The 23,387-nt window shown below is 43.0% G+C and overlaps 1 protein-coding gene across 3 annotated transcripts in view; it reads right to left on the minus strand.

Annotated features, from left to right (window-relative positions):
* LOC126505197 (transient receptor potential cation channel subfamily V member 5) overlaps window positions 1–22,708 on the minus strand; it is a 30,390-nt gene extending 7,682 nt beyond the window's left edge. The window contains exons 1-13 of one of the 3 annotated variants that reach the window (XM_050147980.1): window positions 22,511–22,708; window positions 19,202–19,299; window positions 18,936–19,058; window positions 18,282–18,419; window positions 17,865–17,963; window positions 17,588–17,760; window positions 17,302–17,448; window positions 14,102–14,314; window positions 3,380–3,466; window positions 3,207–3,283; window positions 2,793–2,958; window positions 2,529–2,595; window positions 395–663 (exon numbers count right to left, since the gene is read on the minus strand). In XM_050147980.1, the coding sequence (XP_050003937.1) occupies window positions 395–663; window positions 2,529–2,595; window positions 2,793–2,958; window positions 3,207–3,283; window positions 3,380–3,466; window positions 14,102–14,314; window positions 17,302–17,448; window positions 17,588–17,760; window positions 17,865–17,963; window positions 18,282–18,419; window positions 18,936–19,058; window positions 19,202–19,299; window positions 22,511–22,620 (1,767 nt within the window). In that variant the 5' untranslated portion in view covers window positions 22,621–22,708. Of the gene's footprint in view, window positions 1–394; window positions 664–2,528; window positions 2,596–2,792; window positions 2,959–3,206; window positions 3,284–3,379; window positions 3,467–14,101; window positions 14,315–17,301; window positions 17,449–17,587; window positions 17,761–17,864; window positions 17,964–18,281; window positions 18,420–18,935; window positions 19,059–19,201; window positions 19,300–22,510 lie in introns of those variants that run through there. The other 2 variants (XM_050147981.1, XM_050147982.1) reach the window with 2 other exon arrangements.
* Window positions 22,709–23,387: the final 679 nt, after the last annotated feature.

The raw sequence follows: 23,387 nt of genomic DNA on the forward strand, positions 1-23,387 counted from the left end.
CTGGTATTTGATTAGCTTATTGTGCTACAAAGAAAAGATAAAATAGGGATTTGGGGATTTATAGACTCTAATAGAAGAGGAGGTCTAAATTTAATAACTGCATTATATTAAAACAAAACAAAATATTCTTGCTCTCTGTGGATTCAAAGACTTCTGAATCCACTTTTTACCTGTAATAAATAGACCAACTCAATGATTATATCCTCCATTCTATCATTCTTCTGTCCCCTCCATCCTTCTACAGGTACTTCAGGGTTATACAAATGGAATGGAAATGATAGCCTTCTGGGGCTGTTCTGGGACTCCACTAAGAGTGGTTCACAATAAACACCTCTTACTGCAATGTTTCACTCCCGTTCCTGCCCCTTTGTGAGACCAACAGCAGTAGACTCACCTGTGCCCTCCAGAGTTCATCCCTTTCCTGGGCCACTCGCCAATGGGTGTCACCCATCATGGCAATGAACAAGTTGAGCATGAGCAGTGTGGCGATGATGGCGAAAGCAGAATAGGTGAAGCTGTACGTGAAGGGTAGATCCACACTGTAATTGGCAGGGCCATCAATGATAGTGAGGAAGAGCTCAAAGGTGCTTAAAAGTGATGTGGGGTAGTTGGAGAATTCCCCCAGGTTGTCTGGATCCTCTGTCTGGAAAATGATATAGAAGGCTGCTCCGCCCAGGAAGAGGCAGGTGGGGAAGGAAATTGTCACAATGAGTATGGACTTGGTTCCCATTAGTTCTGCTTCATATATATATGTGTGTGTATATATATACATATATATATATATATCCATCAGTTTACACACAAGTACATACCACTATGCATCCACAATACAGTTACCTTAGAACTGTTAAACTTAAGACTCTTGACTAAATTCACTGTTCTGGGTCATGATAACATTCAACCATTCATCAAAAAAAATTGTATGTGTACATATGTGCATAAATTGCCTAGCAGATTATTATCTTTTGGAAAACCAAATATTTAAAAGGTAAGTTATTACAAGAATGTATTGAATCTCCAATAATATCAAAGAACAGATCATGTGATAAGGCTAAAGGGAGAGCTCTTTTTAGGCTCTTTTGACTTCCAAACAGCCACCCATTTCTCTGAGATTTGCTAGGTGAGCTTTGACCATCATGGAGAAGCTGTCTCATTGATGTGCAGCCTACCTCATGGCAGCCAGTTCTGGGTCCTTACAACACCCTGAGGTCCTTTAAATGGCGTCTTTTCTGAATGGGATACAGAAGTGTGTGGCAAGGTGATTCCAAGAGCATATAAAAGAGTCTGTATGAAATATTTGCTTTTTTCAGAAAAACTACAAGTGCAGAATGACCATTTGGAGGAACAGAGGTATAGGGCATCCTTAGGAATCAACTGCTGTTCTAATCGCAGTCTACCTATGGGTAAGGAAATTTGGGGTACGGACAAGGAAGAAAACTTACACCAGGCCTCACAGGATATAATACGCTATAGAATACTCTATACAGATAAATCCTTTCACACTTAAGTTAGGTGTGTGTGTGCGCACGTGTGTGTGTATGTCTATTCATTCTCTTATCTATCATTTTGTGGACAACCTCATTGAACAGAGCATTCTCTAGCGATAGTGATAGGGTTCTGTAGCGATGAGGGGGCATGGTTCTTCAGAGATCATTTTTCCTGTGCACCCTCTTCTCATGGGTAACCAGTTAGAGACACAGAAGTCTGAGTCAGAATTGCAAGTTTTTCATGAAACAAACCTGGGCCTTCTTCCTGTGAATATGAACTTTCTTGTGCCTGCCAATGCTCCCTCTATTCTCTCTGGTGGCTTTTTCTTTCTTTCTGCACCTCCTCTGCTTGTTAGTACTCCCTACTGAACCTGTACGTCCTCATTCTCTCAGCCTCTCATCACAGCTCTTTTCTGTCTCCATTCTCTTCCATGTCTCAGGCTCTCCAAACTCTTATTATATACTTTCTTTTTACAATCCTTTCCTTTTCTTCATATATATTTTTAGGATTTTATTTGACTGAGAATCCCAGGTTACATTCCATCAGTGTGGGGAAGCCAAGGCAGGAACTCGAAACAGCTGCTCACATCACATCCAGTCAAGAGCAGAGAGAAACAAATGCATGTGTGTGTCTGCTCAGCTTCACTCCTTTCCTTCATCCCTTATATGACTACATAAAGAAGGAGGGAACTTTCTGTTTTATAGCATGACTTTTATCTCTTCTCCTGCACTATAAATATAGCAAAGTTCAATGTGACATTGCTCATATTTCCCTGATAATATTTAAAATAGCTACAACTCTTCAGTGTCCGATGTCCTTCCAATAGTCTTTGAAGGGGCTTGTGGCTCAGTTAGCTGACTTGAATCTTGATGGCTCAGAACGTATGAGTCCACCTTCCAGGCCAACCAACCTGGGTGGTCCCTTTCAATAGACAAAGGTATGTTTTTAGACCCACTCCAATAGGAAGCAATGGCAACGAAGCCAAGTGACAGTGAAACTGAGAAGATCTGCATCTCACAGTCTGGAAGCAGTGCTCTTACCTGAGGCAAATCCTACGATGACCATCGCCATCAGCCAGCAGAAGCGCAGTAGGTCTCCAAAAATCATCTACAGGAAGCAAAGAAGAAAGTTGGAGAGACTCTCTCTCCATGCCTCTGAGCAGCTGTTGCCAGCAGACCTGGGTGTCCCGGTGCTGCCTCCAGCTAGGCTCTGAGCAGCATTTCTCTTTGCAGCTTTCCCCACCCTTCCACCTGTGAACGAAGGTCCTGTATCCTAATCAGAGCGAGGTTTAGTAAAGCACTGACCTTCTGAATCATAATTGTGAAGGGGCCCAGCATCTGGAATCCACGGGCAAAGTACATGACATTACACCAGCCCAGCACCAGGGCAATGGATATGGGCACCACCTCCCCATTCATACTGGTCAGCCTCATCACCATGGTCACCAGCACAAGGGAGGCATAGGTAATGCTGCAGTAAGAACAGAAATCAAAAAGTGAGGTATGAGCTGGGAATAGTTTGAATCTACTGCAACATGATGGTGACTTAGCTAGCACCTACACATTCATTAAGCTAAGTCTTAACAGCTAAAACATAAATCCAAAGATGCAAATTCACTGGGCAGGAATCTCTGATATATAGACCTCAGAAAGTGAACTGGAGACCTGGAAGATTCTAGTAAGTGGAGGTAGGGTCTGAAAAAAGAAGAAGACACTCACAAGATGACATGGAATGGCCCCCCGAGAATTGTCTGTCCAAAGTAGTGAGAGGCGCCGACTCTGACAATGTCTGGGATCTAGGGAAAGATGATAAAGCAAAAAGAAAATACAGAATGAAATTCAACATGGGACCTAGGTGGATTGCTTTTATCTCAGACTCCCCAGATACTCACCTCTAGAAGCAGAATAACCACAGCCCCAGTGACTGTCACCAGCTCCCCGACCAGCCGGATATTATCTTGGTAAGTCACATATGCTTCCTATGGAAGGTAATCAGGACAAGAAATATTTCCTAACGTAAAGAGTTGTAACCTTTGGCCTACTATCTAAAGCTATCAAGATGTGACCGAGAAAAGGAAGAGCTCTTTCTATCACTATCACCTTCACCCTATTGTAACTTCCACTCTAATTTTGTGACCAGGACATGAGATTGCATATCCAAGATTTTCTTATACTGTTATATGCTAATGACTAGGTTTATTCCATGGCAATGCTTCCTCCTTTATATGTGTTGTGAGTTATGATTTGGAAATCATAATGCATCGAGCAGCTAAGAGAACCTTTCAAATCACCAAAATGACCAAATGGAGTACTGGGCATGGTGGTAAATACTTGCAGTTTCAGCATTCAAGAGACCGAGATAGAACAACAGAACATGAAGGCAAGGCCAGCTTGGGCTGTATAGTGAAACCTTGTCTAATGACAAAATTAAAACAGACAAAACAACAAAGCATGCCAAGTGAGTAAGTGAGCATAGAAGATAGGGATGATGGCTTCTGCCGTGGAAAGAATCCAATTGCTCCAACTTCACTGTGGCTCACACCCACTTTCAAGACATCATAAGCTTATCTCCGAATTCAGGGGCCATTATGGGTCCCAAACTTGATAAATCTAACGAGGCCTTGCAACAGTGAAGATGTTTGAACTCATGGCTTCTCATCTGGAAGATGGAAACTCTACTGCTTTACCTCCTGCAGATAATGTGAAGGTCACATAGGTGGAGTGCATTTGGAGTATACTTTAAACCATAAAAAGCCCTAGAAATATTTATTGTAGTTTCACTGATTTGGTAATACAGAATAGAATAGAAATAGGGCTACATATGGATTTTAGTTTTTTGGAAAGGCCCTGATTATCCTGAGAAGTCAAGGTGTTTCTGGGGTCAAGGTGGGATGAAGGCCATCCTATTTCAATGACCTGCCGATTTGATGATGAATTGCTTCATCTATGACCCTTACCTACTGAGAAGTCATGACCTCACTCAAGAATACAAGGAAGTTTTTGGACTGCTTTTTGGGGAAAAAGTCATATATAGACAAGAATATATACCCTTTCATATATATATATATAAAGTATATATTGTATATATATGTATATATATATATATATATTCCAACATAGAATTAAATATCTAAGTCCAGCAAATTAGAGCACCTCTGGGGCTGTTCCAGAGTTCATTTCTTGCTGGTTATTTGTTTTCTTTATTTTATCCTCAGTCCTTGCAGCTCTATGAGCTCTCTTCCTTCTCCACTGAAATTCAGTTCACAGACTGTGTCCTTTTATTATTGATCGCCTCGATCATAGCTATCTTTCTGTAAAGCATGCCAAATCATTTTTAGACGGTGTAGGTAAGTGGAAAAATAAATAGTAAACACATTAACTTTAAAAATAACTTTAAATGCAGAAATTAGACAAGTGAATCTGATTTTGCACAAAATTGTCAAATGTCTTTTTAAAACTTTATATCTTGGTGAATGACTCAAAATCAGGGGTTCTCATTCTTTTTAATGCTATGACCTTTAATACAATGCTTCACATTGTGGGGACCCCCAACCATAAAATTATTTTTGTTGCTACTTCATAACTGTAACTTTGCTACTACTATGAATTGAAATGTAAATATCTGATATGCAGGATGTACCATGGTCTTATGTGATCCCTGCGAAAGGGTCATTTGATCCCCTCAAAGGGGTTGTGACCCACAGTTTCAGAACTACTGTTCCAGAAAATACCATCAACCTTTTTTTGTTTCAGTTAAGAAGAGAAACTGAGCAGTCTGGTAGTAAAAGTTTGTAATCCCAGCAGCCCAGATCTTGAGGTAGAAAGATTGTGAGTTAAAGGCCAAATCCCAGCAACTGAGAGGTGGATTCAAGAGAGCCAAGAGTTCAAGCCTATTTTTTGACCATGTAACTGACATATTTGAGTCCGACCTGGACAAAGGTAGACCTTGTTTGGAAAGGAGGGAGCAGAAGATAGAAGATGGCATAGAAAACTCTGTGAAGATCAGAGTGCCCCTAGAGGCCAGGGAAGCAATGACAGCACCTATGCTTTAGATAAAAAATAGGGAACTTGTAGGCAAACCATAACCAATCTCTCTTGCTAGGCTCCCCACCCAACTCCATCAGCCCTTCTCTTCCTGTTCTGCAGATTCCTTTACATGGAGGTGTTACCCCGCACAAATCCACCAGTCAGACAGGCATTCAGAAACTGTACGCTTTTGCTCGAGTATTTTGATGCATGTATTATATGTGGCCCCTCCCTTAAATCAGGCTGTGGAGTATGGGGTCTTCTGTGAGCTCACTTCTTTCTGTTCTTCAATACCAGTAAACAAAAAAGTGGGTTTTTTGTCTTAAAAAAAAACTATTTTCTGTGTGTGTGTGTGTGTGTGTGCGCGTGCGTGCTTGTGTGTGAAATGTGTCATAGTAATAACTGTTTCAGGCACTTAAAGCATTGGCCTTTGATTGTAGTGTTTCATACTGACAAATTTCTTTTTGTTTAGAATAGTTATTGTTACAGCGTTAAGAAAATGGGTCGTGTTTTAAAGATGCAGAGACCTTGGATTTCATTGACACATCCTTGCTGTCTCAGGAAGATACTGCCCCTCTTAATCAACTATCCTAAGCTTCCCTAGAACTAAGCCTAAACAAATAATGAATTTACCTTTTTAAGCTTTAGAATTTTATTCTTTAGGAATTGTTCTCAAGACATTGTGCTTAAATAGAACAGTTTAATTCACAGTTCTTTAGATGTGTTGTTCTTCAAGGAAAGGTTTGGAGATCAAGGTCGTGTATAGTAAACCGTGTTTAAGTTAGCACAGCCACTCAGTCTCAACGCCTGTTCATTGCACCGCTGCCTTCTTTCAATGCTTCCTTTTCTTTCATTTCATGGGACCTAATGCCTTCAGGCAAACACACTGCTGTCTATCATTGTCTACCTTGCATCTCTCTATTCCACTCCCCTTCAAGTTTCAAGATTCATCTTTTGGAAATGTGAACATTATCACGTGACTTCTGTTTCATGCCTTTCCTAGCTGTCCAGTGCCTTTAGGATAAAAGCACAGATAGACTAAGAGAGTGTTCCCTAAATACTTATCCGAGTAGAAAGTTGCTACATAGTGTCTGGACAGGATTAACATACTGAGTTAAAAGCAGGGGCTCCTCTGAGAAAGGGTAAAACCTGGTTGATACCCCGAGATGAGACATGAAGGGGGAAGACCCAGAGCTATAGGCCAGGAAGCAACTGATGTTTTGTTTGATTTGATTTTTTTTGTTTGTTTTGGTTTTTGTTTTTCCTGAGACAAGGTCTTATTATGGTAACCCTTGGCTGGTCTGGAACACATTGTGTAGACCAGTTTAGCCTCAAGTTAGCGGTGGCCCTTCTGCCTCTACCCACTGAACACTAGAATTCCAGGTGTGTGTCATCACATACAGCACTGTCCTTTGATTTTTGAAATTGTGTGTATTTGTGCTTTTAATCAAAATTCATTGTAAGGAAAGAATCAAATATAAAACCTAGATTTACTAACGTGGTTTACAAACTCACTGTTCTATCCTCGGTCTTGTGTTCTTATGCTGTGTGTGGACTGAAGATAGACCAATGGGATCCTGATAACCAGGTCTTAAAGCACGATGTACTTTTTTCTTAAGAAACCTCTGACACCACATCTGTCTAGTACACCATTCCTCATGCTTCAGGATTCAGGTCAGGGCAACATTCGTCTGGGTTCTCCTTTAATGCCCTTCTGCAGCTAGCTCAGATGTGCCCCCTGTGGGCAACTGGTGTTGCTCTGATTCATAGGCTGCATCTTGAACACTGAAGTGTTGTGTGCTCATATCTCTTTGAGTGCCCTGAGGATATTAACATTTCACTCCTATTTTTTTATCCAGGGTTTACAGCAGTGTGGGAAAGTATTCATTCAGCAAGAAAGCCAAGAAGGAAGGGGGCCTGCAGAAACATCAGAGAGACAGCTTTCCCTGAAAGCTGCAGACTGAAGAGGGAAATAAATCAGTAAGTGGGGATGGAGAAATCTATTTGGAAGTAAAGCAATTGAAAAGATGGCACCTGACTGAGTTCTTCTGAGACTACCAGCATCCTTGGTCAAGGTCACCTGAAACCTAAAAGACACTCCATTCTACTCCGCTGAAAGGAAGTATTTCCTACAAATAACCAGAATTTTCGTCATGGCCACATGGCTTCAAATTTTAAGAATTGTTAACAGACCGGAATTTTAGGAGTTGTCATAACTTGGAATTTAATTGTTATCCATAACCAGATCCCTGGTCACTCGCATCTCATTGACCAGCTTGTCCTAATGAGTGACTGTCACAGGTAAAACACTCAGGCAAGGGTACAGCAGAGCATGAAGCAGCAGTGAGGTAAAAGCATTGTGTGCACACTGTGTGGGGAAAGGTGAGCAGTACTGCCTGTCCCAGAGCACAAAAAAATCCTATCTCAAGCTTTGGATTCCTCCCCACCTCCCCCCAGATCAGACCTGCAAAGGGTCCCACTGACAATTGGTGGAGGATTGCTCTGATTTTCTGAATTGAACAGAGAGCTTCCTGAACAGGATGGTCAAATGTTTATAGGCAAGTGTTTACCACAACCCAAAGGCAAAGCAGGATCGCAGGAGAGTTTAGGTCCCCACATTGTTTTTCTTTAAGAAGACCTACAGGTTTTCATTGTTTGTATTCTGTATACTATATCTAGTGGTAAGGACTGCTGGCCTCAGGAGAGCATGACCCTGTTCCCCAGGAAATGTCATCCTCTCAGTTTATGACCCTGCCTAAGGAAGGTTGATTGGGAAATTTTTTCTCTTCTAGGAAGTCATTAAGTAACAGCGACCACTCCTTTGTTAGTTTTCCTCCTAAGGTTTGGCCCCCCACCTTCACGGTTTTGTTTCACTTTGTTCTGATATGCTTAGCTTTTTCATTTGACACAGAATCTCACTATATAGCCCAGTCTGACCCAGAACTCACAATCTTGGCTCAACCTGGCAAGTGCTGTCCAACATCCTTTCCCTTCACCCTTTGCCCATTACCGAGTCATCTTCATTTGTCCTTAGCTCTGCATTTCACGTGTGTGGGACTGCGGAATTGCCTGAGAACTTTAAATTGTAAACAAGCAGTCTGTCTATGTGTCTAAAGAACTACAGAAATTAGCCCCAGAAGGTTAAGATCCATTCCAATATTTTGATCAGAAAATAAGTAAAGGAGGGGTGCTCTGGATGATGCAGACTCCATGTAGCACAAAAAAATGTCACCCAACACATAGTCTTCTCACCCTGCACACACACATTTTCATAAAATTTTGTACCTGAGCAACTGCAGAGAAGTTTTGAGATCAACACCTCTCTCATCTTCCAACACTGAATAAAACTGATTTCTAAGTTGGTCTAAGACCAATTACCCATTTCCAAAGAAGTATGATTTACTCTCTATCTCATAGGCTAATTACATAAAAATAATAGTGGTGATTACGAAAACCGGAGATCAGAGAGTAGCTCAGAAGCTGGGAGTGGAAGGTATTCCGTATCTGATCTTCTTCCCTCACTTTAGGTTTGCTCACTTTTACAATATTTCTATATAAAAAGTGAGGGTGGTGGACCTGAGCTAGTTCAAAGCCTAGAGGTTGTCTGGAACATGCAATGCATTTACAAAGAAAAAAAAAACCTAGGAGATAGACTATGACTCGGGAGCAGGAAATTGCCCGTTTCTGTAGTTATAATTCATGGTTCTAAGATGATAGGCACTTGAAGTCTACTAATGCCTACACTACTTTTACCAACCAAATGTCTTTGTCAAAGTGCTTAATATCTTTTAGATTTGTAGCCACCACTATTTCAATGGCGCTTATCTTATTTATGAGTAAGAGGAACTTTAAATGATAAAATGCTTTGACGTATAAAAGGCAATCTACAAAACCACATCATCTTTACCTGTAGCTTATTAAAAATGAAACATTATGATCCTACCCCAGCTTTACTGCCAGAAACGTCAGGTGAGCTTAACAGGGTCTCTAAAGCTTGACGAGTGTGTTCAGGATACATATAGTAAGTACTTGGGAGAGGATATTTTTATCTCCCGGGCTCCCTGTTTCTCTTCTTTCCTCCCTCGGCTTTAATTGGGATGCTTGTTCCACAGGGAGCTGATTGGGAGCCTTGAACAAGAAATTGTACAGAATTGGAGATCAGGTGGATTTTTATAGGGCTACGGTGCCCGGGGTTGTCTGGAACGTTCCAGAGAGAAGGGCATATGGAATAATCATATTGACTATGTCAAATCAATGATTTAAAATAGATAGAAAACCATTTATAACTCCTAAAATTGTTCTCCCCCTCACTGTTCACATTCGTCACAAAGAAATGATGATTTTACCATCATTAAATCTCCTGATGTGAACTCTTCCTCATCACCTCCCTCTGAGATCATTATGCAAATTGACCATTCTCTCTTGCATGGTAAACTATAATAGGCACCTGATTGGTATCCCCATAATGTCTGTCTTAGTCATTTCTAGTCTGTTTCCTATCCTGGTATACAATTTGGCACGAGGATTTTTATTAATGCCCATCATTCTATCCAGCTGGGTTGGGCAAGGCTCTAATCATAACACTCAGAAGGCAGAGACAGGAGGATGGCCAAGAGTTTGAGGCTTACATAACCTGAGTAGAGAGTAGCAGGCCACGTTGACTGAGTTATTTTCATGTTTAAAATTCCAAGCATCCTGTAAATTTGACAGTGAAGATTAACGCCAAATACATACAGGAACACACTGCACAAAGTGGGAAAGATCTGCCTTCACAGCCTCATCGGTGGCAACTTGCTCAGTTCTCTGTGTTTTGATCAGTCTTTTTTCCTAGACCCTGAAGAGAATTTCCCTGCCTTAGGCTCTGTGTATATGCATTCTCCTTACCTGAAAGTCTCTTATCATTTTGGCCTCAGCTTAGGGCAGAAGATTCTTTATAATCTTTGTTTGTCCCTCAAAGGAACCAGGCTGCTGCTATATGCTATCTTAACACTATGTCCTTTTTCTTACTCTGGGTAAAATTTTAGTGCTAAGCAACTTGTAACAAAACATATTTATATGCTAATTTTGTTAATGTACATCAATCTACAAATTCTTAAACAGGAATTCTGTCTACATTGTATTTTGCTCAGACGATGGTTGTTGAGTTTCTAGTATCGAAACTAGTGCTTAGCATTATTTATTTCATGAAGTATTGAAATATTCCTAAGGAAAAAAAAACAACAAAAGAGAACTCGACAGAAATTTTTCTAGGAGATAAAAGGGATAGATAGATAGATAGATAGATAGATAGATAGATAGATAGATAGATAGATAGATAGATAGATGATAGAGATAGATAGATAGATAGATAGATAGATAGATAGATAGATAGATAGATAGATAGATAGATAGATAGACAATCTTACTGTATAGCTCTAGTTAGACTATACTCTAGATTAGGTACTTTGTGTATAAAATCAAGCAAGCCACTTGAATGCTGGAAAAAGGGCATGCCTAGCCATAACCATGCCGGTGATAATGGTGGGAATTAGTCAATGTTCTCGTGACAAATAGTACACCAAAAGTCAAAGTAACCCTGTGACTGGAAAGCTAGAAACAAACCTCCAGGATGGAGTCTGGTCTGGTAGCTCTCAATCCTACCTGAATATCGGTAGCTTGGATTTCTTTAAAAGACCAAAGCCAGGTCTCTACTTCTTAAGTTCTAAAATTTTAGGTCTGGTTTGTAGCACAAGGACTTGTATTTTTCCTAGCTTCCCAAGCCTGTAATGTGTAGTCTTACTTACAAAACACACATCTAGAAAGTGATACAATTAACTAGCAGTCATCCTTCTGTTTAATTTCAGAGTTCACATTAAAATCCAAGAAGCCTAGCTCTCAAACCTTGAACTTCTCAATTACTTGAAAACTCTGTAGTCACTCTGACACACCCACATTTGAGTGGAGCTAAAGTAGCTCCTCCTTTACAGGCTCAGTTTTTATGTGCTTTATGCTGTCTCACAGAAACAGAGGATTTTCGGCCTTTATTCCAAATTTCCAGCGTGCAGCTACTTGATTGTTCACATAAATTCCCACACATGAACTAGAATAGTTCTTTAAGGTCCTCATGCCCAGTGTTTTCCACAGACCCTAAAAGATCCACAAAGGGAGTCCCGGAGTTACTGAGAGCCCCGTGTCTCCAGCATGACTAGTGTCATTGGCTATTAAGTATTCATTTATTTAAGCAAAAGCTCCCCAAAGTAACTAACTGGTCAACAATTGAATTCAAGTCTAGAGAGCATGTTTTTAAACCTTTGCATTTCTGAGGCTTTCAAGTAATATACAAATAGAAAAGAGAGAGAATTTCCTATTGTTCAAGGAATAATGCGACGTGAAAGTAAAATATTCCAAATTATGGTGATAAATTCTCATCCTATCTAAACTGACTTAGAATCAGAATATTCTAGAAACTCAGATCCAAGGCTTAAAGATTTAACACCAAAGAACAGGGACCATTCATTTATTTATATTGTTATCTAAATCCCTTATTGCTGTATCTTTGACCTTCTTACTTCTTAACTTATTTCCAAGGAAATAATATTTAATAAGAATCTTCTATTTTGTTCACAATGACTGACTTAAGCAAAAAAGAAAGGAGTAAAGATGTTAAGGAGGAAGAAAGAAGGAATAAGAGAAATGAAAGAAGGACGGCTGGGGCACTTAGCTATAATAATGCTATTTTTAGTCTGGAGGTAAAGGGAAAAAATCTTTCAAGCATAATTTAGTCTACCTGGGTCAAAGAAAGATGTTTATGTTTAATTCACACTGCCCCAATGAGAAAGACACGTCAGACTTAGTTGTACTTAATTACTCAGCATCACCAAAGTGCTGGAAGGGTGGAACCTCATATGTTATTGCCAGTGTGTAATCTCTGTATTGGTGTGAGACAAAGGTTGGGGGAACACATTGGAGGACACAGGGGCAGAGATAATGGGAAATCTTATCTACTCTGTTTGCTCATGGTTATGTTTTCTTCCCCATTGCTAGTCACTTGCTTCAACCTCCTAATTATCATTAGTGTCGCTCTCTTTTGCTTAAACGTCTCTTTGCTTGTAATTGGCCAGAGCTTCCATGAGCAAATAGAGCCATGGGGAGAAATTTTCCTCTGAGCACCTATATCTAGCTCTGATATTCTGGCAGTATCATCATTTACTTTGTGTTTTGAGATAAAATAATCTCCCTCTTTCTCTCCCTCTCTCTCCTTTCTGTATGTCTGTCTTTCCTTCTCTCCTCTCTTCTTTCTCAGAATAACTTTTACAGTTGCATAATATAGCATATTAAAGTCAAGTTAATTATACATATATCTTATTTTATATCTGAGATGTAATATACATAGTAAAAACATAAATGCAACTTATTTATTTTATATACATATATTCTGTATATATGTGTGTATATATGTAGATAAGTAGATATAGAAAAGGAGAGAAAATATAAAAAATTAGAAATAAGAAAGGTGGAATATCTTCACCTAGTTTGGGGTTCTCCTCCCTGTTTGGGTACTACTTTTATCTAAGCCCAAACTTCAAGGTTTTGCTTTTTGATTACATGAAATTTATCTTCTCTTTGAGACAAAATCACCCCCTTTCTTATCTGTGCTGAACTCTTCCTATGGCTAGTCTTTGCACAGACCAGTGGCCCTCAGCCTACTCAATGCTGTGGTCCTTTAATACAGTTCCTCACGTTGTGGTGACCCCAACCATAATATTATTTCATTGCTACTTGATAACTATAATTTTGCTACTATTATGAATCATAGTGTAAATATCTGACACACAGGGTGTCTCACAAGTGACCCCTGTGAAAGGGTCATTTGACTGAGAGCCGCTGGTGTAACTGTGACCTCAGCACTCAGCGCTTCCTTAGCCTACACTGCTCTTTCTTTTCTTTCTCTTCTGTCCTTACTTTTGTGGGGGGACTATTTTAGGGCACCAGCACAAAAATTTTAGGGTTTCATAGACAAACCCCTCAGATGGTGTTCTACTGGTTGACCACATATTCCAAAGCTTCTCTTCAGAATCTATGCATTTTGTTGGAAGAGAAGAATTTGCTTTATTTGGCATGACTTTTAATCTATTCCACACCTTTATTTTTCCATCTTTAGCTCCCCAGAACTCCTCAGGACACCATGAAATGGCAGGTCCTGTAGAGGTGATTCATTCTCAACTGCTGCCCCCTTCTGAGATCTTTCTATAGATTCTCCAACAGAGATCTAGACAACCCACTACAGAGAAGAACTGCTTGGTAAATTAAATGGAATTTCTCAAATATGCAAGGTTAAAAACACCAAACACTTTTTAAAAATGTGTGTGTGTGTGTGTGTGTGTGTGTGTGTAAGAGAGAGAGAAGGGGGGAATTTTGTAGCTTCTTGGACACTTTTCCTGCTGAGGCTCCATCTGTGCCCTCCTAGCTCCTGTCTAACTCCTACATTAGTAATAAGGTGCTGGCAACTTCCTGGGCCTGTGGCCAGTGTCTTTTTTGGAGAGAATCAACATGGTCTCCAACACCATTACACCATACCACCATTCCCTTTCACCCCTTTGCAGATGTACCTGTAATGTTTTCTGTTCCATGATGGTATTATCGCGAGAATGTGTGCGGTTGGTTTCACGGAACTTGAGGGGCCGGTAGACACAGCATATGCTGAAGCAGATCATGTAGAGGATGTACAGAGCACCCAGGAAGCAGAAGTAAGGCTGTCCGTACTTCCTCCACTTCAGGCTCACCAGCTCCTTCACTGGGGTCTGTTCTAGAATCTGGCGAGCCTGTCAGAAAGAGGACAATGCGGAGTGATCAGCATGGTGATGCAGAGTTGAGTGTAGAGCTGCGATCCAGATGACAGGGCATGGCCGAGTCATTCATTTCTTTCATAGGTGGCTAGGAATTTCCATTCTGTTCTAGGTTTTGCACTAGTGCTTTGGAGAAGTACTTGCTCACTGTAGTAAACACAGAGCACACAGCAGCACTGAGGCTCCAATAGATGTATAGTAGCCGTGTGACTGAAGGGACATTTAGGCAAGGTTATTCCACAAATAGCAGCAGTCACTCAGAAAGGAAGATCTGAGAAGCCACTGCCCCTTTGCAGGTAAGACATGCTTGGGACTAGGAGAGCATCTGTTGAGACTCATGGATGGAAATGGCCTGAGAGAAATAAGCAATAACAATGGTCGCTGTGCAGACACCCTGTAGACATCACGAGAGGGGGTTTGATTTTTTTTCTAAATGTAACAGAAAGAAGTTGGGAATTCTAAGCAGGAAAGTATAGGAGACAGTAGGATGTGGTAATAGTATAAGCCAGATGGGATGGCAGCTCTGAGAGAGGAAAACAGCAGGGTGCAACGGGGAGAACAACATGGATGGGACAGGACATCAGAAAAGCCAGGAAGAGGCAAATTCAAAGTAAAACATAACAGATTGGGGGAATAAGAAAATTTCCCTTGAGAGTGGAGGGAGGAAGAAAGACCGTTTCCAGATACCCTCAACAATCCAGGCAGGAAGCTGAAGGAGCCCCCAACCACAGAATCTATTTTTGCCAGAAAATAGAAAAATCTTGATCCTCAGATGGACGACTGCAAGCAAAAAAGTGGGAGCCAGACAGGTGGTGTTAGAGAAAAGTAGCTGGTGCAGGCCACGTAAAATCCAGAGGAGAATGCAGGTGGCTAATACTTGACATCAAAGAGTATGGGGTGTGGTTGCAGAACCTACATTATCCATAGGGGTCTAAGAAAACGCGCTCAAACTTTAGGTGCTTCCAGGATTTTTCAGATTCATACAAAGTAGATTTCAATTTTTCTTCTGCTCATTAGTTAGAATAATCTTTCAAGATTTGTGGTTCTAGAAGGGTTCTTAGGAAATTGTCATAGAGCAGATAGTCAACAGAAACTCAGTTTGAACCATATCAATAGGTTCCTGAAGATGGAAGCCTTTTCTTCACTCTAGACTCTTTCTTTCTGTCCATTTACTCTATTATATCTGACTCTCTTTGTGCTGTTCCGTGCCTTGAAAGTTTGATGCAAAACTCAGGGTTTTGTGTTGTTTGTTTGGGGCTTTTTGTTTGTTTCCCTTCTTCCTAGTGACACACAGCTCCCCCTAGAGTGCCCAGGGAAGGATACACTTCCTCTCTGAGGACTCCTTCAACTTCCTGTCTGGGTTGTCAAACACATCTTGAAACTCTTCCTACCCCTACCCTCAAAGGTTAAAAAAAAAAAAAACACTTCTGCCTATGGCTTTGTTTTGAATCTGCCTCTTCCTAGGTTTTCAGCTGCCTCCCCACCTCATCTATCATCTTCCCTCCTCCGCATCTGGCTGTGGATGTGTTTCATCACATCCAGGCCAAATAGTTCCCACCTCTGTTTCACTGCTCCTGTGAACAGTGTGCACCCCCATCGTGGAACAGATCAAACTCAACTGCAGTTTATGAGAACAACCCAAATTTAAAGAAGTTGGCTAGAGGATAGGGTCATTTCAGGTTCCCTATCCTCAGCTTCCCAAGGGACTAACTGGGGACATCGTCTTGGGCTCCTGAGAGCCACTCTAGGTTCAAGTCTCTTGCCAACCCTAAGGTGGCTCCCTTAACTAAGATATGTGCTTCCCTCCTCCCCTATCCAACCTTCCTTTATCCCAAGTTCCCCAAGTTCCCCCAGTCCTCCCCTTCTCACTTTTCTCTCCCCGTCCCCGCTTATCCCCAACTTATAGCAATACTGACGAATATCTTCCATATCACCATAGAACCTTCATCTGGTGATGGATGGAGATAGAGACAGAGACCCACACTGGAGCACTGGACTGAGCTCCCAAGGTCCCAATGAGGAGCGGATGGAGGGAGAACACGAGCAAGGGTTGTCAGGACCACGAGGGGTGCACCCACCCACTGACACAGTGGGGCTGATCTATTGGGAGCTCACCAAGGCCAGCTGGGCTGTGACTGAAAAAGCATGGGATAAAACCGGACTCTCTGATCATAGCGAACAATGAGGGCTGATGAGAAGCCAAGGACAATGGCACGGGGTTTTGATCCTACTTCATGTTTCGGCTTGGTGGGAGCCTAGCCAGTTTGGACGTTCACCTTCCTAGACATGGATGGAGGGGGGAGGACCTTGGACTTTCCTCAGGGCAGGGAACCCTGACTGCTCTTTGGACTGGAGGCGGGGGGGTGGGGGGGGAGGAGTGGAGGGAGGGGGAGAAGGGTGGGAGGAGGGGGAGGGAAATGGGAGGCTAGGAGGAGGCAGAAACTTTTTTTCCTTTTCTCAATAAAAATAAATAAATAAAATTTACATTTCAACCAAAAAAAAAAAAAAAAAAGAAGAAGTTGGCTAGAAAGATATATGTTTTTGTCTCATCTGTCCCCTTGGTTTCTTGTGTATTGTCCGGGACAATGCAGCAAGTACTTAACATGCTAAATGATGGAAGGAAGAAAGGAAAAGAAGGAGGGAAGGAGGGAGAAAGGGAGAGAGGGAAGGAGGGAGGAAGGGAGAGAGGGAAGTGATTCCAAGTTAGATTCTTAATCTGAAAGGTTAAAATGAGATAAATAAACAGAGAGAGTAGAGCCCAGAGGGGAAAAGTGATCTCAGAAGATGAGTGTTGGATAATATTTGTACCTATGGAAACTATTTTCTCCTATAGACAGGGTCTCTATCTATGTAAGGCTGTAAGGTATCTTGGGATCAAAGTGTCTCAGTAGATAAAAAAAGCAAGCAATATCTCAAGATGTGTTTCTCACATGAAGTTTCTGGAACCATTATGACATCCATACCTCTTTCTTCTTGGAGGAAACCACAAGTTCCAGAAAGGACAACTCCTCTCCCCAGGAGTCAATCTCTGTGATGTCATAGAGGGAAGACGTTAGTGGCCCACATGACCACTGGATGTGCTTCCGTTTCTGCATCAGGTGTTGAAACATCTGGCGGAGAAAGCAAAGATTTGAATGGTGTGTTAGAAGATGGTCTAGAGACTACCTATGGACCAAGTCAATTACCTATACCAGTGATGGGGTAGACAGGGAAAGGTCATTAAAAAACAACTTAGGGCATGGGTCTCACCACAGTGTTGCCCTCCACTCCAGCCAGCTTGAATGGTGTGAGTCCCTGGTTGTTGGGAACAAGTTCCAGGGACTTCAGGTGGTCTCCCCCATCATAGGACAACAGCAGGTTGTACATCTGGCAGGCAAAGGTTTTGTTGGGCTGCAAGATGAGTATGTGCAGCACAGTATTTCCTGGGGAAGACAGAGGTTGGCATCAGGTCCCCTTATAACTCACTCCCTGTCCCCTGTCCTCTCACACCCAGCATCCAGCACTTTCTCCTCATCCCAGCTCTTACCCAGGGAGTCCTGGGCCCGGATGTCAGCTCCATGCTCAATGAGCAGCCTGACAATCTCCTCGCTGCCCACACAGGCAGCAAAGGACAAAGGGTGCTCTCCTGTGGACACAAAGAGATAGGAGACAGGAGACAGCAAGATCAGAAGAGGAGACGGACTTTTGCCCTCCAGCCCAACAACAGCCATCTCCTCCCATAAGTCAATTTGTGGCTTGGAATCACTTGCGCAGCAGAACCTCAGGGAAATATAGCACAGAATGTTGTGGAGGGAATTGGACTCTGGTTCTAAGTCCTAGAAGGACTATACCCTCCCAGATTCTACAAAAAGGGAATGAAGGAAAAGATCCTCCGTAACCTCCCTCTTTTTGTCCCATCCAGCTCTCCAAATCCCCTTTCTCTGAGCCTGGCCCTGGATCTCACCATAGTAGATGAGGTTGTGGGGACTGCGTTGGAAGGCGGAGCCTGTAATTCTGGCAGAGACACTGGCTCCTCTGGCAAGCAGGGCTCGGACCAAGTTCACATTCTGGTTCATGACTGCGATGTGTAGTGCAGTCTGACCTGGCCCAGAGAGAGCTGTGTGTCACGGTTCTGTCTGGGGCACAACACCCCGTAGCCCTTTACAGAAGTTCCCTGAGGGCTCCCCACACAAACTTCTGCTGTAGGTTGCAGAGTAGCCAGGACCAAGGGCTCCTGGGTCAGTGTCTCTATTCTTCATCTATTGAGGGATTGCTATACATATGAACAGTCTAAGGTTGCAGAGAGAATGAGAGAGAGAGAGAGAAAGAGAGTGAGAGAGGGAAGGAAAGGGGGAAAGGAGAGAGAGAGAAACAGAGAGAGAGAGAACTATGGAGTTATGGTCTGAGGGGCCCTGAGAAACCTAAAGAGAAATATGGAAATATGGAACAACTAAAATAGAACCATGGAAGTTAAAACCCACGATCTAGAGTCTTGTCTTTTTCTCAACTCATGAGGCACTTTCACCCTTTCCCCAAGCCCACCCAACACAGAATAATTTTAGCCCACCCTACCCACCCACATCAGGTTCAGGCTTGAACTACTGTAAGACTGCCTCACCAACAAATGGTTCACACAGTGTGGGCTCTGTGACCAGGTATGGAGCTGCCTCCATCAACATCGTAGCGGCCTCCAGATTGTCATAGAGAGCTGCTACATGCAGCGCTGTGTATCCCAGGGCAGCTGGAATGAAACAAGGCAAGAATACCAAACATTTGCCAGTCTCTCTCAGGGAAGAGGCTCCCGACTCCAGACCTCAGTATGTCAGGAGCCTCTCCAAGCAGCCCTTTCCAAAGCCGCCTCTATCCATCTATCTCAGATCTCACCTCTTTGTCGGAAGTCACAGTTCTGGTCATGCTGAAGTTTCTTAAGTGTGCACAGATCATTTTCCTTGGCTGCTCGGAGCAGTGGAGACTCCCAAATACTGGCGGAAGATGAGTAGAAGTTCATTAGGGATCATCACAGAGAGGCCATGGTCAGAGGAGGCAGAGCCATTCTCTAGGGTGGTCACGGCTCTCACAGTACACAGTAACAAATCAATTTGTTGCTCTTGAGTTATTCATTGGTTTCAAAGGATGAGAAGACACGAAGGCAAGATCTCATTTTAAGGCTACTCTGACTTCTTTTGTGGTTCCTCTCACTGTAATTCCTCCCAGAAAGTGAAGGCTTGTGTGTGGCCTGAGTGTTAGCTGTAGTGGTTAGAAAGACAGGACAGTTCTTCATATGGTTGAAAATGTTGCACTTAGGACACAGGCCTCAGATTATTCAAGCAGGATTTAACCTGGAAGCCTCCTGGTCTGCCAGAAATTACTGTGCAAGTTGCCAACAGACAAAAGCAATCAAGAGTCCTGTCCAGCAGTGACATCTATGAACCACAACACTGACCAGCATGGCAAGGTATCCCTAAAGGTGCCATCGTAACACGCCTATCTTTGCAGTAGCCCACAGCTGTCTAATTGGACTTAAGGTTCAATTACCAGGACAGAAATCATGTCTGGTGCTAGAAATAGCCAACCAACTTCATGGGGCCAGTGAGGTCATCGATCTTAGAAGAGAGTCCACTACCACCAATGTGCTAGGTCAGTGGGATTCTTAACAATATTCTAATAATTATCCTTACACTCACATATAAGTACAGCTCTCAACTCTCATTAAAGAAGATTTTCCTTACAGCAAATAGAGACCATCACAGAAAAGCCCAACTGGACACCGTGCACAGATCAATGGAACATGGGGATACAAGCCACAATGAATACATCTTCAACACAACTCCTACTCGAAAACACAGAAGAAGAAAAGGTGAAGAGATTGCTAGGAACCAGAGAGGGCCACAAAGTCTGCTGTGAAATTGCATCTCCGATAAATGGCTGCATAAACAAGACCTGATAAGTGGCAGTATCGATAGACATGTTAACTTGGAATAGAGAAAATATCAGAGTCCTGCCACTAGACAAAGAACTACAGGCAATTACCAACTGCTCAGAGAGGAGCTGCATAAATGCTTGTCTAAGACAACCTGGTTAACCTGAAATCACTTACACACAATGAGTGAACGTGGACTCAGCAAGTTATGTGTGTGCTTGTGTGTGTGTGTGTGTAAAACAATAATAATCAAAGAAAAAGAACCATCAATTTTGGGGGTATGGGAATGAAGGGAGGGAGGAAAGGAAAGAAAAAAGTGATATAATCATATTTTAATGAAAACATACTAAATAAAAACGATGAATAACTTAATTGATAATGAAATATAAGGGGTTATTCCTGAGGAACAAGAGTCTGGGGCATGCAGTGGGTTTCAGGGTATCCTTGTGGGGGAAAAAAAGGACCTTAGGCCTGATGGACTTCTTCAAATCCACATAAGTAAGTCAGAACCCTGAAAGGAGATGAGAAGGAGGAGGCATTTCTGTAACATCCCCACGCTTCCAGGTCAGTTAGACTTGCTCTCTGTAGCCAAGGGGAGTTGGTGACCAGCCACTAAAGGACTTGGGCTAGCCTTAGACCTTACAGATTCTGTGAAGCTGAGCCCTGGATTCTTGCATTTGTCCCCACTCAAGTTCTTACCACTCCTTTGTAGGGTTGTTCAAATGCATATCTCAGCTATGAACAGAGTGTGCAGGGAGCCCATAGGCCACACCTTCCTCCCATACTTAGACCTTAGATGTAAGACTCCAGATACTTTGTTTTCAACCAAAGAGAAATGAGCACTGGGACTCTCAGCTGCTTGAGATGGTCTTACAAATGCCCCTGGGTTAATCTTTGAATTTGACTTTGCTTGGATATATGTGGAATAGGAAATGAAGCCAAAGCCAGTCTTCCTAAACGACATAGTCTAGGCTCCAAAGGCAAATGTGGATCTAGGAATTTGGGGGCCATAGGGAAACCATAGGAGACAAACAGATGATGTCTCTCAGTCCCTGATTCTCTTTTTCCATTGTCTCCAGGGAGAAGGAACTTTGTAGTTAAAGAACTGTTTTATCAAGCATAATGCTCCCAGGAGGAGCTTAGAGTCAGAGGTCAGAACCTGCCCTAACTCACCTAAGTTCTTGGTCCCAGTTGAGCCTTGTGGCCCTGACCAGCCCAGAGTGGCTAGGGCTGGATTCCAGAGTTTAACCTCTCTGTCTCGAGGCTACGATATAAAACTCTGTCCATCCTAGCTCTTGACCCCCCTGCACCTTTACTTAGGAAAATTTCTGAAGCCAAATGAACTCAAAGACTATCCTAGGTGCACTCTAGCGCAAAATGCCGAGAAACCGAAGTTCCCATTGCGTAACCTGGGGAGGAGCTTGGCGAATCAACGGAGCGCTCACAGAACTCAGTACGGAAAATAACGCAAGACTCCGTGTTCACAATCATTAATACTTTCAAGATGCGGCAAACTGGAAACTGAGCCAAACACAAGAATCTTCTGCAGCAGGCATTCTGTTCTCAGTTCATTCCATTTGCCAGCCCACTCTCAAGGGGAAGCCAACCACACAAACATTCTGGAGCCGGAGCTCACCTGAGGGAGGCTCTCTGGCCCTTTGCCTGGACAGTTTTTCCGACTTCTGGACCTCAGAGCTCATTCCTGCAACGATCTTTCTGGAGATGGGTCAGCAACCTGGGACTAAAGGCCTTTGGTTATCTCCCTGATCTCCGGCAATCCTGACACATTAAGAGGGAGAACTGAACTCAGCCCTCCGTTCTCATCTGAGCTGCCTTGCTCAGCTGGTCACCTCCAGGCATCATGCAATTAAACCTCTCCTCCCCCTTTCCCAGGTCATCAGCTTTCATTCCTCTGATGACAACTCCTTGATCAAGCTTTCTTCAAGTCCTCTAAACAAAGACTACTTCAAAACCTTAAAGATTTGATCTCTTCCCCACAAAACCTACTCCCCCTGCAACCTTTTCTGGCTTGGCCTCTCCACCAATTTACCTGTCTTCTACTTTTACGTCTGTATTCAAGGTCTCCATATAGACAACAGCATACTTTCTATTGCCGCTACCATGGGCCAGCTGGAGTTTTATACCAGCGAGACTGGAAGGGGTAAATAATAGGCAAGAGCCTGACACAGAGTTTGAGTGCTGCCTCAGGGGAACGGCTGTGTACACAAGGACTTGAGACCCTGTGCGGTGGCTGGGTACCCTCGGGAGCCTACCTCTTCTGCTGCAGCATGTGAAGCTGATCCAAGTGCTGGTGCCAGTCTTGTTTGCCGAGCCACCATCTGAGAAGTTTCTGGAGTTGGATCCACGGCCCTTTGGCCCCCATGTCTTCTTGCAAGGGCTCGCAACTTGTGCAAAGCTGATGGAAGGAGTCAGTCTGGGATGACAGCTAAGTCTGCTGAGTGGAGACTCAGGTGAATATATCTCCTGTGCCTGTGGTGGGTGGCTGTGGGGTGTGAATGTGTGGCCTGTGTAACGAAGAACTAGCCACCTTGCTGGGAGAAGGGGAGGAGACCCTCCCAGAGATGAGCCTGGGGGCACAAAGCAGTCTGGAGCAGGGAGGGGGAAAGGGGAGGGGCATTCTTAGTTCATGGCAGTGGGCTGGGCAGCTGAGACTGGGAGAGGCTGAGGAGTTGGGCCAAGGAATTTGGAGGGAGAACAGGCTAGATAATCACGAAGGGGAAACTGGTACCCTGGGGTGCAGCTCTTAGACAACTGCTAGGGGCTCTTTCTTGACTCCTGATGTTGGAGAGCAGGTACTGAGAATGCCTAGAGGGTAGAGATATCCTGGGACACTTTCTAGGGGTGAGATAGGAGGAGGAATGGATGATGATAAGGAGGTGTCACTTTACAAAACAGCATCTTGCATTGGCCTTCTTATGGATTTTCAAGAGACGTGTCAGTGGTATTGAACGTACTCTTTCTATGAACCTGTGAGCAGCAGAAACACGACCAGAGCTGCTTTAGAATGAGATGACACTGTACCAAGAAGGAGTGTGCTCTCTCAGCTCCTGGGCTGGAGGCAAAACTAGAACACACTTTGAAATGGGGGTCTCAGCTGCCAGTTCATTGCTCTCTGGGCCGTTCTACTTC

The sequence above is a fragment of the Alexandromys fortis genome, unplaced genomic scaffold (assembly GCF_014885135.2).
Source record: "Alexandromys fortis isolate MF-2015 unplaced genomic scaffold, M_Fortis_MF-2015_v1.1 scaffold_57, whole genome shotgun sequence".
NCBI classification, from domain to species: domain Eukaryota; kingdom Metazoa; phylum Chordata; class Mammalia; order Rodentia; family Cricetidae; genus Alexandromys; species Alexandromys fortis.